The 18,755-nt window shown below is 39.2% G+C and overlaps 1 protein-coding gene across 9 annotated transcripts; it reads left to right on the top strand.

Moving 5' to 3' along the window:
* Nucleotides 1-2,443: 2,443 nt before the first annotated feature.
* CCDC181 (coiled-coil domain containing 181) lies at nucleotides 2,444-17,320 on the top strand. Of its 9 annotated transcripts, none has more exons than XM_070749975.1 (7): nucleotides 2,444-2,512; nucleotides 9,628-9,788; nucleotides 10,397-11,386; nucleotides 13,401-13,547; nucleotides 14,995-15,060; nucleotides 16,077-16,228; nucleotides 16,927-17,320. In XM_070749975.1, the coding sequence occupies exons 2-7, from the start codon at nucleotides 9,651-9,653 to the stop codon at nucleotides 17,084-17,086; spliced, it is 1,653 nt and encodes a 550-aa protein (XP_070606076.1). In that variant the 5' UTR covers nucleotides 2,444-2,512; nucleotides 9,628-9,650; the 3' UTR covers nucleotides 17,087-17,320. The 9 variants fall into 9 exon arrangements, with proteins under 9 accessions (XP_070606076.1, XP_070606082.1, XP_070606077.1 ...); XM_070749976.1 differs by having other exon boundaries at nucleotides 2,504-2,554; XM_070749974.1 differs by having other exon boundaries at nucleotides 2,511-2,618.
* The last annotated feature ends 1,435 nt before the right edge of the window (nucleotides 17,321-18,755 follow it).

Below are 18,755 nucleotides of genomic sequence, written 5' to 3' on the forward strand. Positions count from 1 at the left end.
CACTGTTGCACATTGCCTACCAGCCACCCCTGGTCCCACCATTTTCATGCAGCATCCACTTATCTCCCCTGCTGACTTGCTTGTGAGCTGCCTGGGACTTGTAGTTTCCTGCTGGCTTCTCTATGGACTTTGCTTATTGGAAGCTGGCAGGAAATCATGAGGAAATCTTTGCTTTATGATCCACAATCCTCATTTAATTACAGCAACAGGGAACAGTTAATGTTGCCAAGTGATGTCATATAATAGAAACATAGAAGGTTGATGGCAGAAAAAGACCTCATGGTCCATCTAGTCTGCCCTTATACTATTTCCTGTATTTTATGTTAGGATGGATATATGTTTATCCCAGGCATGTCTAAATTCAGTTACTGTGGATTTAGCAGCCAGGTCTGCAGGAAGTTTGTTCCAAGCATCTACTACTCTTTTAGTCAAATAATATTTTCTCACATTGCTTCTGATCTTTCCCCCAGCTAACCTCAGATTGTGCCCCCTTGTTCTTGTGTTCATTTTTCTATTAAAAACACTTCCCTCCTGCATTTTATTTAACCCTTTAACATATTTAAATGTTTTGATCATGTCCCCCCTTTCCCTTCTGTCCTCCAGACTTTCATTAATTGAGTTCATTAAGTCTTTCCCGATAGGTTTTATGCTTAAGACCTGCCACCATTTTTGTAGCCTGTCTTTGGATAATGTTGCACTTAATGTTGCACTTAATAATATTGCACTTAATAATGTTGCACTTAATGATTGCCTTGCTTAGCAAGGCAAATTTTGGTCCCAATTAACATAATTAAGCAGGGGTTACCTGTATTTATATGTAGTTGTATCTCATGTGAATGATTTTCAGTGAGTTTTCCTATCCAAAAAAAAATCAATATATGTGAGGTTCATATTTATAAAGCTGTGTAGAGTGGGATTGTTCAGGTGGCAGCAACAAATTAACCTTAACTGATCTTGAAAAAGCTGGTCCAGTATTGGACAGGAGCTACTGAAAAATCCCCAACTGTAGCCTAGGGTGGGAAGCTGAAAATATCCCAAAAGGCAGCAGGAAGGTACTATATTTCTACATTATTGCCAAAAATTTTGTGGACTTGTCTTTGGAGTCAGAAGTTGAGCTCTGAATAGAATCTTTATCATTATTTCTGCCAAGCTTGTAATAGTTTCTCACCCAGTGCTGTTTTCACCTTATCATATTTTATTGGAATACTTGGTTCCCAAAGTATGAGTACAAAAACTGGCAAACAACTGAAAAATTCATAAAAATACTATTTACCCATTTTTGTTAAAGCCATAATATTCATTGTTATAACATTGCATTGTATTTTTTGTAACAAATTCTACTTTAAAAGTTAATCTTATAAAAGCATCCAACAAACTTTAAGTGATATCTTGGTACAGTAAGTTTTGTTGGCATCTAGAGAGCATGCTGATTCATAAAGGTCAGCTTTCCCTTCAACTATTCATATAACCAACATACATAATTTTAATTTAAAATATAAATGACATTATATGTACTTCATCCCTTTCTGTTTTTTGATAACTGTGGAGGTTGATATAGTAACTGTGAAAGCTCATTTATGTAAAGGGTATTGTTAATGGATGAATTAAGACTTTCTTGTTTGCAAATTGCTCTGTGAATGCACAAACATACACACATAGAGTTATGCTAATAGTCCATTCTTTTTCAGGATATGTTTTTTTTGCATTAATATAATTACATTAGGGTACGGTGTTTTAAAGAAAAGTTTCCTTCTCAAAGGAAAAATAGCAGGAAAGCTAAATAAAAATACCTTGATAGGAAATTTTTAAAAATCAAACTGTAAAACTATTTTAAACAAATAAACAATTTGATAATTTTAAAGTGTGTTTTTCATCATTTTGGCAACAATAATTCTAATATACAGTATATCATTTAAAAATCATCCACATCATCTTATGCTCATTTAGAATTGCATGGTGTTTTCCAAAATTTGTAACCAGCTTTCATATGTGATTGTAACAGAGATTACATTAATATATACTTTCTGAAATGACAATTGGACAGGGGACAGAAGGCTCACTAGTGCACTTATGCACGCCCCCTTACTGACCTCTTAGGAACCTGGAGAGGTCAATCGTGGATGAACTGTATTCAAGGATGGGTCTGGCAAAAGTAGGCTCTGGTGTGAGATTGCCGGAGCAGAAGCTGCGTAGGATCAGGTTATAGCCAAATAATATTGGCTATTTTCTGAAGTTGCAACCTAATCTGCACCACTTCCATTAGTTTGTTAGTCATTACTCCGCATAAGTGCACATTTAAACTTGGTATGCCCGACAACACATTTCACATCTATTTCGCCACCGTGTCAAATATTTTCCCGCCTACGCGTCACTTCAACTATTTTTCCGCAGCTGCACGAAGGCTCCATTCTATCAGGAGGTCGCCCCGCCCCCCGGTTTCTATGGAGACGGGAAGCGTGGTGCGCGGCAAAAGTGCTCCGTTTGATCCTTTACAGCCGCCGTCCTTTGCTTGGTGAGTGGTGGGGGAAACCTCGGGAGACATGGCGGGACGCCGGTGGGTGCAGCAGTTACCATGACAACGCCCTGGCGGCCGGGTCGCTGCTCAGCGCCGTCCACAGGTGGACATGAGAGGGAAAGTGTGGCCGGGTTAAAGAAAATCCGGCGCTTTAGAGAGTGTGAAAAGGCCTTTGGGTTATTATCGGGCGACGCGCGTCAGGCTCTTAACCTGGGAAGAAAAGCCCGACGAAACTTGCTTCGTTGGGAAGCGAAGGCTGAGAAGCTACCGACTCGATTGAAGTCGGCATAACGTTCCCTCGCCAGAAACGAGAATTAGATTAACTTGTCGGAATAGAATTTTTTCGTTCGGAGGGCGTCAATTCTGCGGTTAGTGTTAAAGAGCGGGCTGGCAGGCAGGCAGGCAGGCGTCTGAGAGGAGCGCAGTGTGTGGGGGTGTCTGTCTGTCTGCTTCGTAGTTCGGGCAGCTTGAGCGTCGTCGCGAGGGTCCCGACTCGGACCTTATTTTGGCGAGGACCAAAACGGAGGTGACGATTGCCATGGCGACGGCTTTAAAGGCTTGGCTTACTGCTTAAGTGTCCTCCCCTTCAGACGCTTAGCGAGCCTAGGTGGCATCAGTCTGCCTTAATCTGCAAGTTATCCCGACTCGCGTTATATATCCTTCAATTTTGGCCTTAGGAGACTGGAATCCAGAATTTATTTATTTATTTATTTATTTATTTATTTATTTATTTATTTATTTATTTATTTATTTATTTATTTATTTATTTATTTATTTATTTATTTATTTATTTTTATATTTATTTATTTTAATTTATTTATTTATTTATTCAATTCAATTCAATTCAATATTTATGCCGCCCAATCCTAAAGAACTCAGGGTGGTTTGCAACAATATAAATTACCAACAACAATAAAAAGAAGTCAAGAAAAAAAACCAATCTAAGTTCTAAAACCCTAATTAAAGCTCATAGAAGGACAACAACTCAACAACACCCATACCTGCCATGATTCATACACGTGGTCAAGCTAGTGGTTGATTTAGGGCTCCCATTATGTTTGGCCTGTTAAAGGAAAGCTTGATTATGTTCTGCCTCAATGAAAATGGCAAATCATACTAGTGGGAAAAGGTTCAACTCCTTCTCCAAAAGCATCTGAAGGCATGACAAAAAGTGAGGGATGGAAACTTTATCAAAAAGAGATTAAATGTAGTACTGGGGGAAAAAATTCCTGCCGGAACAATTAACCTGGTCTCACACTTTGCCTTAATTATTTTTATTTTTATTTTATTTATTTGTCAAAAACATGGACAAGATAGTAGGTATTAGTATAAACACAAACATAAGCAAAGTAGGTACAGGTAAATTTGGACAATAGGACAGTAAGACAGGGACGGTAGGTACAATGGTGCACTTATGCACACCCCTTACTGTCTGGTACATACTGCTTCATAGTGCTTTTACTTCCCTCTCTAAGCAGTTTACAGAATCAACATATTGCCCCCAACAATCTGGGTCCTCATTTTACCCATCTCGGAGGGATGGAAGGCTGAGTCAATTTGAGGCGGTGGGGAGATTTGAACTGCTGAACTACAGCTAGCAGTTAGCTGAAGTAACCTGCAGTGTTGCGCTCTCTAACCACTGTGAGCCCTCCCTCCTCCCACCACTCTCTCAGAACTATTAACCCGTCTCCCTTTGCTTTAATTGATTTTTATTTTTATTTTACTAATTTGTCAAAAACATGTACATGATAGTAGGTATTAGTATAAATAAACATAAGTAAAGTAGGTACAGGTAAATTTGGGCAATAGGGCAGTAAGACAGGCACAGTAGGCACAATGGTGCGCTTATGCATGCCCTTACTGTCTAATACTGTCTAATACTGTCTAATAAAAGACAGGTTGCAGATCTATCATATTAACACAAAAGTCAGTTTTATATAGATATTACATGCAAGGACATCTTTTAATTGTTAATTAAGTTATCATATTAGTGATTAGTTATATCTCCTGCCTTTTCTTAGCAAGTACTTTATGTATCTGTTTGTATATATACAGAATGTGTGAATATATATCTCTGTGTACAAGATACACATTTCTAAAGAGTATACTCAAAGCATTTGACTAAGTGAAATACAGTACATCCGGAAATTAATCTGATAATTTTTCTTAGTATTTAAGGAGCAGAGGACTTGTTGATTTTTAGGATTGATCAAAATATGTATAAAGTGAGGAAAGTAGAAGAAAAAGTGGGTAGTAAAAGAAGAAATTACTACAAAGTTCTTGGAAGAATTGTAAAGTATAACTAAAGTATTTGTCCATATAGTCAGCAAGACTAGAATTTGACTTGATGCCTCTCTAATTTGTGTATAGAGGGTCCTTATTTAGTGATTAGCAACTGTTTGTAGTTATGACAGTGATGAAAGAGTAATTTTATGATGAATCCTTAGATTTATAACCTTTGCAGATCTATAAAGCAAAGGAAAGCTGAAGTAAGATAATAAACATGGTTGTGGTTTCACTTAACAACCTAGCTATTGGTCCTAATTGTGGTTGCTAAATGAACTGCTCTAAAATGACTCATGTGAGCTTAATGCCTTTTCTCAAATTTTATTTAGAGAAACACAAAAGCAAGATTATAATATATTAGATCTGTCAGCTCGGTCTTCCAAGTTATTGTTCATTTCTTTTAGTTGATCAAAATGATGGCCATCTCATTTCATTATATTATCAGAAAGAGTTTTGAAAATCTAAGTATAATAAAGATAAATCTGTATTTTTTGAAGATTACAATCCTGCATATACAGGTAGTCCTCGACTTATAGTGACAGATTGAAGTTGTAACAGGCTTGAAAAAGTGACATGACTGTTTTTCACACTTATGACCATTGTAGCATCCCCCGTGCTCACAGGATCAAAATTCAGATGTTTGACAACTGACTTATATTTATGATGAGTGTCTGGGACCATCTGATCATCTTTTGCTACATTCTGAGAAGCAAAGTCAATGGGAAAGCCAGATTCACTTAACAACCATGTTATTAACTTAAATGAACTTGTTTACTGGATCCGTGTCCCTCCTGGCTGGTTCGGCCAGCAGAGAGGTGACACGGAGCTGGGTCCAGGAGATTGTCAACGCTTCCTTGGGGAGGGGATCCTTTCCATCATCCTATAAAGAGGCGCTCGTGCGCCCCCTCCTCAAGAAGCCTTCCCTGGACCCAGCCGTACTCAATAACTATCGTCCAGTCTCCAACCTTCCCTTTATGGGGAAGGTTGTCGAGAAGGTGGTGGCACTCCAGCTCCAACGGTCCTTGGAAGAAGCCGATTATCTAGGTCCCCAGCAGTTGGGTTTCAGGCCCGGTTACAGCACGGAAACTGCTTTGGTCGCGTTGATGGATGATCTCTGGCGGGCCCGGGACAGGGGTTTATCCTCTGTTCTGGTGCTTCTTGACCTCTCAGCGGCTTTCGATACCATCGACCATGGTATCCTTCTGCACCGGCTGGAGGGGTTGGGGGTGGGAGGCACTGTTCTCCAGTGGTTCTCCTCCTACCTCTCCGGTTGGTCGCAGTCGGTGTTAGTGGGGGGCCAGAGGTCGACCCCGAGGTCTCTCCCTTGTGGAGTGCCTCAGGGGTCGATCCTCTCCCCCCTGCTATTTAATATCTACATGAAACCGCTGGGTGAGATCATTCAAGGGCATGGGGTGAGGTATCATCAGTACGCTGATGATACCCGGCTTTACATCTCCACCCCTTGTCCAGTCAACGAAGCAGTGGAAGTGATGTGCCGGTGTCTGGAGGCTGTTGGGGCCTGGATGGGTGTCAACAGACTCAAACTCCACCTGGATAAGACGGAGTGGCTGTGGGTTTTGCCTCCCAAGGACAATTCCATCTGTCCTTCCATTACCCTGGGGGGGAAATTATTGACCCCCTCGGAGAGGGTCCGCAATTTGGGCGTCCTCCTCGATCCACAGCTCACATTAGAGAACCATCTTTCAGCTGTGGCGAGGGGGGCGTTTGCCCAGGTTCGCCTGGTGCACCAGTTGCGGCCCTATTTGGACCGGGACTCACTGCTCACAGTCACTCATGCCCTCATCACCTTGAGGTTCGACTACTGTAATGCTCTCTACATGGGGCTACCTTTGAAAAGTGTTCGGAAACTCCAGATCATGCAGAATGCAGCTGCGAGAGCAGTCATGGGCTTACCTAGGTATGCCCATGTTTCACCAACACTCCGCAGTCTGCATTGGTTGCCGATCAATTTCCGGTCACAATTCAAAGTGTTGGTTATGACCTTTAAAGCCCTTGATGGCACTGGACCAGAATATCTCCGAGACCGCCTGCGGTCGCACGAATCCCAGCGACCGATTAGGTCCCACAGAGTGGGCCTTCTCCGGGTCCCGTCAACTAAACAATGTCGGTTGGCGGGCCCCAGGGGAAGAGCCTTCTCTGTGGCAGCCCCGGCCCTCTGGAACCAACTCCCCCCGGAGATTAGAACTGCCCCTACTCTCCCTGCCTTCCGTAAGCTCCTTAAGACCCACCTTTGTCGTCAGGCATGCGGGAACTGAGACATCTCCCCCGGGCATATACAATTTATGAATGGTATGTCTAGATGTATGTTTGTTTAGAAAATGGGGTTTTTAAAATATTTTTAAACAGTAATTTAGATTTGTCGTAAATTGTTTTTCACTTTGTTGTGAGCCGCCCCGAGTCTGCGGAGAGGGGCGGCATACAAATCTAAATAATAAATAAATAAATAAATAAATTTAACAACTATGACAAAAAAAATCAAAACTCATTTAACAACTGTCTCGGTTAGCAGCAGAAATTTTGGGCTCAATTGTAGTCATAAGTCAAGGACTATCTATACTTACATTGGAATTGCTGTTGAACTTCTCAATAGATATGCAGCATTGGCTAAAGAGATCTACCAGACATACAGATTTTCTTCAAATAATTACTTGGGAATGTAGGGTGTGGAACAATAGAATGAGCAAAAGCTTCAGATATAAAAGGGTCAAATGACTGTACATAAGTCTGCTGGAAAGTGTAGATAGCCTTGTCTTTTTTTCTGTAATAAGTTTTTATTTTATTTTATAAAATACAAAAATTCCAATTTCAATTGAACAGTGTTTTGTCTGGGAACAAATTATTTTAGGAAATAGTGTTTACAACAATATTCATTGCATTAGTTTCAATTATAAAAAGGTTAATAATAATAATAATAATAATAATAATAATAATAATAATAATATTAATAATAACAACAACCACATTTGTTTAATCAATGTAAAATACCTTCCTTATATCACTGATCCTTCTATATATCTCCCTGTCTCAAACTCTTTTTTTATTAGCTCACCATTGATAAAATAAGTCTCAGGTTGAAAAATATTCAGTTTATTTCTTTTCCTTAATTATAAGCGTTAGCTTATCCATTTCTGCACATTCTAACATTTTTTAAATCACATTTTCATTTGTTGGGACCTCTTCACTTTTTCATTGGGCTTCAAATACTATTCTAGCTGCAGTCAATACATGTAAAATACATTCCCTTTGTTGTACTTATTGTAAAATGACCATCAAAAATGTCTCTGGTTTCAAAACAATATTGCTGTTTTATCATTTTTTCCCAACCATGTATGTATTTTTGTCCAATCTTTTTTTTTTTTTATATGTCCACCACATATTCTTTATGGTATAGAAATAGAATGGAAATGTTGATTAGGAGAATTGTTTGTCTGATAAATATAAATCTTTTGTAGGATCTAAACAAGGTTTCTTGTCTTTTCTTCCCTCTTTACTTGAAGTATAGCTTCCAGGAAATATTTATTCACACAGACGTATGTGTGCGACTTACGTTTATTAGAAGCAAATTTGAGTTAGATTGCTTTCAGTAAGAATTAGTTTCCAAAGTTGATATGAGAAAAAATTGAGTAGTGCACAAGATTTTTATCTGTTTCTATATAATATTTGCCTATTCTCCTTTGGAAGGAATGTATAGCATTCAGGATTGTTTTCATTTCAGATAAACAGTACTTTTCCTAGGTGAAACTGAGCAAATACTTGCTATATTATTATTGCTAAACAATTCTCATACCATAGTCTTCTGTAAAGGTGCAGTGATACCTCATCTTATGAACCCCTCGTCATACAAACTTTTCGAGATACGAACCCGGGGTTTAAGATTTTTTTGCCTCTTCTTCCGAACTATTTTCACATTATGAACCCACCGCCGCCGCTGGGATGCCCCGCCTCCGGACTTCCATTGCAAGGTGAAGGCTCCCCTCATTGGGAAACCCCACCTCCGGACCTTCCGTTGCCAGTGAAGCGCCCATTTTTGTGCTGGTGCGATTCCCCTGAGGCTCCCCTTCATGGGAAACCCCACCTCTGGACTTCAGTGTTGCAATGCTGCAGGGGAATCCCAGCAGGGGAATCCCAGCATCGCAGAAATGGGCGCTTCGCTGGCAACGGAAGTCCAGAGGGGGGGTTTCCCAGCGAGGGGAGCCTCAGCGAAATCGCAGTATTGCAAAAATACCGAAGTCCGGATGTGGGGTTTCAAGGACTTCGGTGTTTTTGCAATGCTGCGATTTCGCTGAGGCTCCCCTCGCTGGGAAACCCCACCTCCAGACTTCCGTTGTCAGCGAAGCACCCGTTTTTGTGATGCTGGGATTCCCCTGCAGCATTGCAAAAACACAGAAGTCCGGAGGTGGGGTTTCCCATGGAGGGGTGCCTCAGGGGAATCCCACCAGGCGCTTTGGCTGGAAAAAGGGGTGAATTTTGGGCTTGCAAACATTAATCGCTTTTCCATTGATTCCTATGGGAAACATTGTTTCATCTTACAAACTTTTCACCTTACGAACCTCGTCGCGGAACCAATTAAGTTCGTAAGACAAGGTATCACTGTACTTGTAAAACTTGTTATAATTTAATTGGTTCTATTCTATTCCTAATTTTCTGTTGCCTTAATATAAACTTATAGAATAATATGTTAGTGTTTTGAGATAATTAGGACAAGTACTTTGCTGAGTTACATTTTATTGCAATTATTTATTGAGTTACAATATAAATTGGTATACAGTATTCTATTTGTAATTTTATGTTTTCTACTTTTATAGTTTTATTTTAAGAAACATCCACAATGAGTGACAAAAAAGAAACCAGTGAATCTACAGATACGGGAGATACCACAGAAGGTGGTGACTATGAGGATGATTTTGAGAAAGATCTTGAGTGGCTAATTAATGAAGAAGAAAAAGAAATTTCTGATGATATACAGGTATTAAAAGAATATAATCTTATATTAGTATACATAAAACAAAGATATGAAATATAGATTTGTTAGAAGAGTTGTTGAACGCAGGATGAAATTTAAATTGCTTCTGATAAATGCCAAATGGCAGTCAGCTATTCTGGGGCTTGATTCACCATCATGTTAATTAATAAGGTGTTTGCTTACTTTTGAGTCACTGTGTTTTATGAGTGTAACCACTGCAATTTGTATACTATTACAATTTAGTTCAGTGGTACACAATCTGAAGCTCCAAGTATTTGTGAAGTCCCTCCAAAGCTTTTGTGAGTCCACCAAAAATTGTTTCTAAATTATGTAATGCTTAATGTGATAAAGAGGGATTTATTAAATGTATAACTGGAAAAGATCTTAACTATATTTAATTTCAATTAAATATAAATGAAATGCATTTAGGAATTTGATGTGTAGACGACAGTGCAAAACCTTAGAGCAGTCCTCAGATCAGAATATTATGTATTCCCAACTTAGCATAGTTTAAGAATCCAATAAATCATGGTCAAACAAATTGTGTTTTAAATAGTACATGAACCATGACTATGTATATTGCCTCCTACATTTTGTATATTTTTTCATAGAATCATGATGACAATGAAGAGGATTTCAAAACAAACACTGACAAAGACTTAGAAGATAGAAAAAATCCTTCACAAGAATCCCTGGAGCCTGAAGAAATACTGAAGGATGAGGAACGAAATTCTTCACAAGAACCTCCTGAGCCTGAGGAAGCTCTAAATGATGTATCACAAAATGAAATACATTCTATATTTGAACTCGATCCTAAGTCATTGGAACCAGCATCTGATACAGATAGTGAAAGCTCTGGTCAGGAATCAAGGCTAGAAGACAAGGAGGACGAGGATGAAGAAGAAGATATAAAGCGTTATATCTTAGAAAAAATTGAAGAAGCTAACAAACTTCTGTTGGGTCAGGAGCCTTTGGATGAGTCAAAAGAAAGAAAATTAAAATTTGATGATAATATAGTAGAGCTAGAAGTACCAGGTCTGACAAATACAGAAGTAGATAAAAATGATCCTAATAGGGAACAAAATATTGCAGGTAGATTGGCTCAATTGCGCATTTCTAATGAAACAGGACCGGAAGATATAGCTCTGTCCATTAATGGTGGTATGGATGATGAGCACAAGGATGGCAAGATCCTAGTAGAAAGAGATGGGAAATTTGAACTCTTGAGTATCCGTGACATTGAAAGTCAAGGCTTATTTCCACCTCTGAGTATTTCTTTCAGTGACATTGAAACTCAACATGTTTCTTCTAAAAGTTCATATGCTAATGCTTTTGGTGCAAAAGAAGAGTCCTTCCTGCAAATACCTATAACATCTTGTTCTCCTTCCAAAGAACGATATTATTTTTTCCCTCAACCACCACCTATTCGACCAAGCTCTGCCATCAATATTACAAGGAATATAGAACGGGGAAGAACCCCTCGCAGGGTCCAGTCAGCAAAAGTGATCATTGGCGTTAGAAGTTCTACATTCTGCTTATCCCCCAGGCAAAAAGAGCTACGAAAACAAATGGAGCAAAGAAGAGAGAGAAAAAGAAGAGAGGTGAGAATATTAATGATGTGACTGCTTGTACAAATCTACAATCAGGATATGGAAACAAAGAATACCCTTCATATTTGTTCCTCTTAAAAATAATGTTAAGAGTACAGTGGTACCTCGAGATACGAGTTTAATTCGTTCCGGACCTGGGCTCTTAAGTCGAGCAGCTCTTATCTCGAACGACTTTTCCCCATAGGAATTAATGTAAATAATTTTAATTGGTTCCAGCCCTCAAAAAACTCACAAAGTTAGTCTAAATTATGCAGAAAGACATGTTTTTAATGAAGAAATGTACATGTACATATAAATGAATAATGAAGTTTCTTTCACTTAACTTGTAAACTTTCTTAAACTTTTAAATTTACATATGTTCAACTTCTCTGCCACCCAATCCTGTAGGACAGAGGTCCCCAACCCTTTTTGCACCAGGGACCGGCTTTAAGCGATCAAGAGAGGAATGGGTGAATGAATGGACGGAGGGTGGGAAGGAAGGAAAGAGGGAAGGGACAGGAACAGAGGAAGGAAGCAAGGAAACTTATGAAAGGGGAGAGTAAGAGAGGAATGAGTGAAGGGAGGGAGGAAGGGAAGAAGGTGGGAAGGAGAAAGAAAAGAAGAAATAGAGGAAGGGAAGGTAAAAGAGAGAAAGAAAAAGAGCAAGAAAGAAAGCAAGAAAGCAAGAAAGAAAGAAAGAAAGAAAGAAAGGGGGAAGGGACAGGAACAGAGGAAGGAAGCAAGGAAACTTATGAAAGGGGAGAGTAAGAGAGGAATGAGTGAAAGGAGGGAGGGAGGGAAGAAGGTGGGAAGGAGAAAGAAAAGAAGAAATAGAGGAAGGGAAGGTAAAAGAGAGAAAGAAAAAGAGCAAGAAAGAAAGCTGCAAGCACCCCCCCAGCCCCCCAGGCCGGCTGCAACCTTTTAAAACACGCGCGCCGCTTCGCAGCTGTCTCCTGAAGCCGAACGCGGAAGTTAGCGTTTGGCTTCAGGAGACAGCTCCTTGGCGCTTGTATCTCGAATTTGGGCTTGTAAGTAGAACAAAAATATCTCTCCCCTCCCAGCTCTTATCTCGAGTTGCTCTTAAGTAGAGCAGCTCTTATGTCGGGGTTCCACTGTACAAATTTTATATATGGGGACTGTTTAGCTGTTATCGTCTTTTATGCAGCCATTTGTGTTTGAAAACTCCTTTTTAAAAACTTCAAATAGGAGTGACTTGAGAATAAACTTAACAAAAAAATCCTGTTATCCTTATCTTAAACTTAATATATTCCGTTTCATCTTTTAAAACACTGCTAATACTATTTCCTTTTGAAAACTGTTCAGACTTCAGTTTCCCTTACTGGCTTTGTTCTTGTTATGGAATGGTAGTTTACTTGGTGTATCTCAATTTCCTGTGCTTGCATAATACACCGAAACATAAATTAACAACCTAAACTTGATTCATAAAACCACATATGCTAACTTTGATTTGTGATTCAGGGTATTGTATGAACACACATGGAATGTGTTGCAGTTCTAAAAGCAGAAATGGTTAGAGGGAGGAGGGAAGCCATTTGTAATGAATCATCAAATAACCCAAGGCTTCACTGCAATTTAGAATTTTACTGATTTTGAAATTCTATTATGTTTCCCATTATTGTAGTATCTTTTGATAAAAAGAAAAATTTTGATTACCTCCAATTTCAATTTCTTTGGCTTCTGATCCTGCAGAGAATCTCAGAACGAGAGATTATGTAATTATGGGCAGTTCCTGCTCCTGCTTACAATCTTTGGGCCAGTTTTCCTTTATTTTCAGTGTCTTCCAAGCTTTCAGAGGACCTGGAGATGAGGGATATCTTGTGGAAAAATAGCTGAAAATCACATCCATTTTGCCTACTCTGTGTCAAAATCAAAATATGAAGCTTTGTAGTGGAAAACTATTTAGCTAACCTATTTACAACTTCCATTCTGGAAGTTCATAATTCTTTGTATTTTGAATAGTTTCCCCCCCTAAAATTGTCATTATTTGTTAATGTTTTAATGCAAGGAAGAAAACCAAAAAAAGATGCTGGAAGACGAAAAAAAGAAAGAAAATGACCGAGTCTTCCATGCTTGGTTACAGAAGAAAAAAACCCAAATGCTGCAGGAGAAAAGAGTTCAGCGTGCGAAACAAATGGAGAACTTAAACAGCAGGGTAAGATTTATTTATTACATTTGTATGCCGCCCCTCTCTGTAGACTCGGGGCGGCTAACAATAATAATAAAACAGCAGATTAAGTTTCTATAATTTCTTCTGTGGATTCAGTTTTAAAAGTTTAAAGCAAGTTTTCTTGATAAGGATTGATAGAATTCAGCCTTTTATTTCCCAATGCAGCTATTTGTATGTCAAGGATAAATTTAGGATGACTACTTACAGATCAGCTGTTTAGAAGCCAAATTGGCATTATATTAAACAGTACTGAATTTTTTGTTGTTGAAATATGTTGTTTGTGTGGTTATCTCCCCAACCTCAAATATATCCCAAACAACAATTGCAAAATTTCAGTTTCTAGATGCAAATTCTTTGCTTACATCAAAAAATGTAGAGATGGGACTAGGTAAGATGGAAAGGGAATATAAATGGACATATACAAATTATTTATTTAGGGGTAAAAAAGAAAGGGAGGAATTGCTAAAGGTAATGGATAATTATTTTAAGGATAACTTAGAATCAACAGAGGATGCGATTGTTTGGGATGCAGCTAAACCAGTCCTTAGAGCCCACGCTATTTCTCAAGAAATTATAATAGGAAAAGAAAAGAAGTGAAGGATAAAAAGATTAAAGAAATAGAGGAATGCCAGAGAGAGCTACAGGAAAATTACAGAATAGAAATAAAACAAAAGTTGGAGCAACTAAAACAGGAGCTGAATTATGAGGATCTAGAATTATGGAAAAGGGGATTTTCAAAGAATTGATAGAATAGAATAGAGTAGAATAGAATTTTATTGGCCAAGTGTGATTGGACACACAAGGAATTTGTCTTGGTGCATATGCTCTCAGTGTACATAAAAGAAAAAGATACATTTGTCAAGAATCATGTGGTACAACACTTAATGATTGTCACAGGGGTCAAATAAGCAATGAAGAAACCTGTCGGCCGGGGAGAAACCCCTGTGGGCTCTGAGCCCCGCCCGGCTTCTCCGGCTCTGTCTGGGGCTGCGACCTCCCAAAGGCACCCCTGAAGGCAGAAGACGCCCCACAGGGAGGCAATCTGATTTTTAATGGGGGCAATTGGAACCTTGTTTAACCAAGTTAAAGGCCTTTTAGGCTTCCTCCGCTTGAGTAGGAGTTCACTTTTTGAATAATAAAAATTATATGTCATTGGGGGGGGGGGCAGCAGGATTTTAGAGATTCTTAGGTGGGGCATGTCCAAAAAAAGGTTGGGAACCACTGGTCCAGTGGTTAAGGCATCAGACTAGAAAGTGGGAGATATTGAGTTCTAGTCCCACTTTAGGCATGAAAACTAATTGGGTGATCTTGACCCAGTCATTCTCTTTCTCAGCAAACCCCACTTCAGAATTGTTGTGAGGAAAATATTAGGGAATGTTACGTATGTAGTTCACCTTGTTATTTATTTGTATCCTATCTTTATTATTTCTAGAACAATGCCTATAACACATGCAACATACCTTCCTCCTATCTATGTTCCCTTCAACAACCCTTTGAGGTGAGTTGGGCTGAGAAAGTGACAGGCCCAAGGTCACCCAGCCAGGAACTCAGTTTCCTACTTTCTAGCCTGGCCTCTTAACCACAAGACCAAAACACCTATTATTTGTAAAAATAATAAAATGAAAATGAAAATACAGTGATACCTTGTCTTACAAACTTAATTGGTTCCGGGACGAGGTTCTTAAGGTGAAAAGTTTGTAAGACGAAACAATGTTTTCCATAGAAATCAATGGAAAAGTGATTAATGCGTGCAAGCCCAAAATTCACCCTTTTCCAGCCGAAGCGCCCATTTTTGCGCTGCTGGGATTCCCCTGAGGCTCCCCTCCATGGGAAACCCCACCTCCGGAATTCCGTTGCCAGCGAAGCACCTATTTTTGTGCTGCTGGGATTCCTCTGCTGGGATTCCCCTGCAGCATCACAAAAACACGGAAGTCTGGAGGTGGGGTTTCCCATAGAGGGGAGCCTCAGGGGAATCCCAGCAGCACAAAAATGGGTGCTTCGCTGGCAACGGAAGTCTGGAGGCGGGGCATCCCAGAGGCGGCGGTGGGTTTGTAAGGTGAAAATAGTTTGTAAGAAGAGGCAAAAAAATCTTAAACCACGGGTTTGTATCTCGAAAAGTTTCTATGATGAGGCGTTTGTAAGACGAGGCATCACTGTACTAATTACAAGAATCAAGATACCCCAAAACACATGTAGACTGGTTTTGTATCCAGTGTATCACTTAGTAAATAAGGAATAATGATTAAGATGGGATTGTTAATGTGAATTATTTTCAGGTTGTGTTTATGAGGTAATCTCTTCCCTTTTCTAGTTTTCTAATATTATTCTGGAAAGCAGGTATACATCTACAAATCATAAGCAGATCATGAATACCTTCTCTTTTGAATTTAATAGATTAGAGTGTCTCATACCTTCATACTAGGACATGCAGCTATCATATTATTTTCATGACTCTAAGAATCAGTGTACATTTTCTGAATTTTAAATATATACATATTTTTAATTTTTAAATAGGAGAATAGAAATCCAGAAGAAGCTTTCAAGTTGTGGCTTAAAAGAAAGCAGCAGGACCAGATTAAAGAAAAACAGATACAAACTCTGAAGGAGCAAGAAGAGGGCATGTTTTTCCTTCCAAGAACAACTGAAAATGACAAAGCTTATAAACAGTATGTATTTTTGTTTTTCATTTTAGGAACCAATGTAATATTATTTTAATAAAATCTGGATGTTTTTACTGCAGGAAGCAGATGAATTTTGGTCCCTATTCTCATTTTCTCTTGTAAATTTGTATTTTTTCTCACTACATTTTGAATCAACCAAAAGAAGAATACCATATTACCTGAAATAATACTGCAGTTTGAAAATTAGATCAGTTTAGAAGCCATGTTTTTAATACCGTATACTATTATGATATTATGTAACTGTAGATTAGTCATTTTTTCTTTTTGTCTTACAATACTAAATGTTCAAATTATTAAGTGAGCAGTTTGATTCAACTCCAACTAACCTCAGGTCATGCCCCATAATAATAGAAATGAAATCTTGATAAAAATAGTTTCAGATTCAACATTTACTCTTTTACCAAAACGCTTGTGCTTATTTCTTTGTAAATTAGAGCATGATAATATATCATGTTAATGAATAATAAGTCCGCTGTCATCAAAAGATTCAAAATACTTACTGGTCTTAATATTATGAACTATTGTCCAAATCACATGTAACTGTCTATTATATAGACAATTATCTATAATTCTATCCCAGAATATATCTTTTTAGGGATAGGTTATCTGCTTGTACTAGATAAACAGCAAAAATGAAGTGTCGCTTCATATTCAGTTTTAAACATGATTACATTTCTCTCTAGATGGCTGAGGAGGAAGAGACGTGAGAGGCGAGAAGAGCAACATGTTGCCAGAGAACGATCAAAACAGTTTAGGCAAGAAGCCAGAAGAGCAAAGCAAATAGACAATATTCTGCATTCAATTTCTGAACCAAAGTCCCTTCGCTTTACAGATCAACACTGATGAGATTTAGAAGCCCTAGATGCCGTGTTCCAGAATATCTTGCATAGCTTGAGATTGCCTGTTGGAAGTGGTTTCTCTTCTGGAATGTTTTGAAGTCCTTCAATAATGGCTTAATTTTCTCTATCTTAGTAATTTTTCCTATCTAAAACTTGGAATAATTATCTATTTGTGAATAGATCGGGATTGCCTCTCAGTTCTATAAAACTTACATAAAATAAATACTCCTCCTATAAATATGGTGTATTTTTTTTAAAGAATTAGTTTATCTTCTGACTTGCCAGCATTTGGTTAGAAACACTACATCACTGTATCACAGCTGAATAATATATGTCACAGCATTATCTGGAGGTCCCATTTAAAATAATTTAGGGCAGTGATGGCGAACCTTTTTTTTCCTCGGGTGCCAAAAGAGCCTGGGCGCGCACTATTGCACATGCACGAGTGCCTACACCCATAATTCAATGCCTGGGGAGGGCAAAAACAGCTTCCCCTACCCTCTTGGAGGCCCTCTGGAGGCTGGAAATGGCCTGTTTCCCAACTTCTGGTGGGCCTAGTAGGCTCGTGTTTCGCCCTCCCCAGGTTCCAAAGGCTTCCCTGGAGCTGGGGGAGGGTAAAAATGCCCTTCCCCATCCCCCCGGAGGCTCTCTTGAAGCCAAAAAACACCCTCCCAGAGCCACTATGAGCCAAAAAATCAGCTGGTGGGCACACATATACACATTGGAGCTGAGCTAGTGGCTCACTTGCTAGCAGATATATCTCCGCGTGCCACCTGTGGCACCCTGGCCATGTTGTGGTTAGCTCTGGCCCAGCTCCTGCCCCAAGGACTGTGGATGTGGGGGAGACATCCACATGCTGCAGGCCTGTTTTGCCCCCGGTGTAATCTGATGATGAAGGCTCCTCTGACCAAGAAGACATGAGTGACAGGGAGGAGGAGAGTGGGGCAGACAGCTCAGAAGGAGATCAATTATCTAGCTCCTCCTTGGATTCAGAACAAGAGTTAATGATAAAGCCACGCATGCGGAGAGCGATGCATAGGCAACAGCAACAGAGATTATTATCAAAGAAAATGAGGCCACCTGTGGTTGGGTTGGGCTGTGGTAATTAGTGAGGCTGCTATAAATAGCAGCCTGTGGGTTTGGCCATTGTGGAGGATTATCTGATCGTTGTGTTTCGTGACTGTTTTACTGACTTTGACTTTTTGTGTGCTGATTTTCCCCCGCTTTGAAACTAAACCAGGGCAAAGTGTGTTTCACTTTGTGAAAGAAGAAGGACTGTGAATTGCCTCACAGCTGCAAGCTAAGTATCACAGAACTGATAAGGGACTTGTACAAATTACCAGTTTGTTTGGAGACGAGTGCTCTTTGCTATACCAAAAGAGGGCTTGGTTTAAGTGAATTTTCATTATAAAGAACATTGTTTTGAATTTTCAAACGTGTGTGTGTCTGAAATTTGTACCGGTGAATTTTTGGGAGGATTCTACCAGAGAGCCCGACAGAACAGGCCATAGGTTCGCCATCACTGATCTGGGGTATTTGCTGTGTCATTAATTGCAAATTATACCACCAACCCCATCCCCACTGTCAAGAAATGGGATTTACAAAGGAAGTGTTTTTTTAAAGTAATGACAGTATATTTTTGCCCGTTTACAAATTAAAGAAAAGAGATACAA

This window comes from Erythrolamprus reginae, chromosome 4, assembly GCF_031021105.1.
Source record: "Erythrolamprus reginae isolate rEryReg1 chromosome 4, rEryReg1.hap1, whole genome shotgun sequence".
Classification (NCBI taxonomy): domain Eukaryota; kingdom Metazoa; phylum Chordata; class Lepidosauria; order Squamata; family Dipsadidae; genus Erythrolamprus; species Erythrolamprus reginae.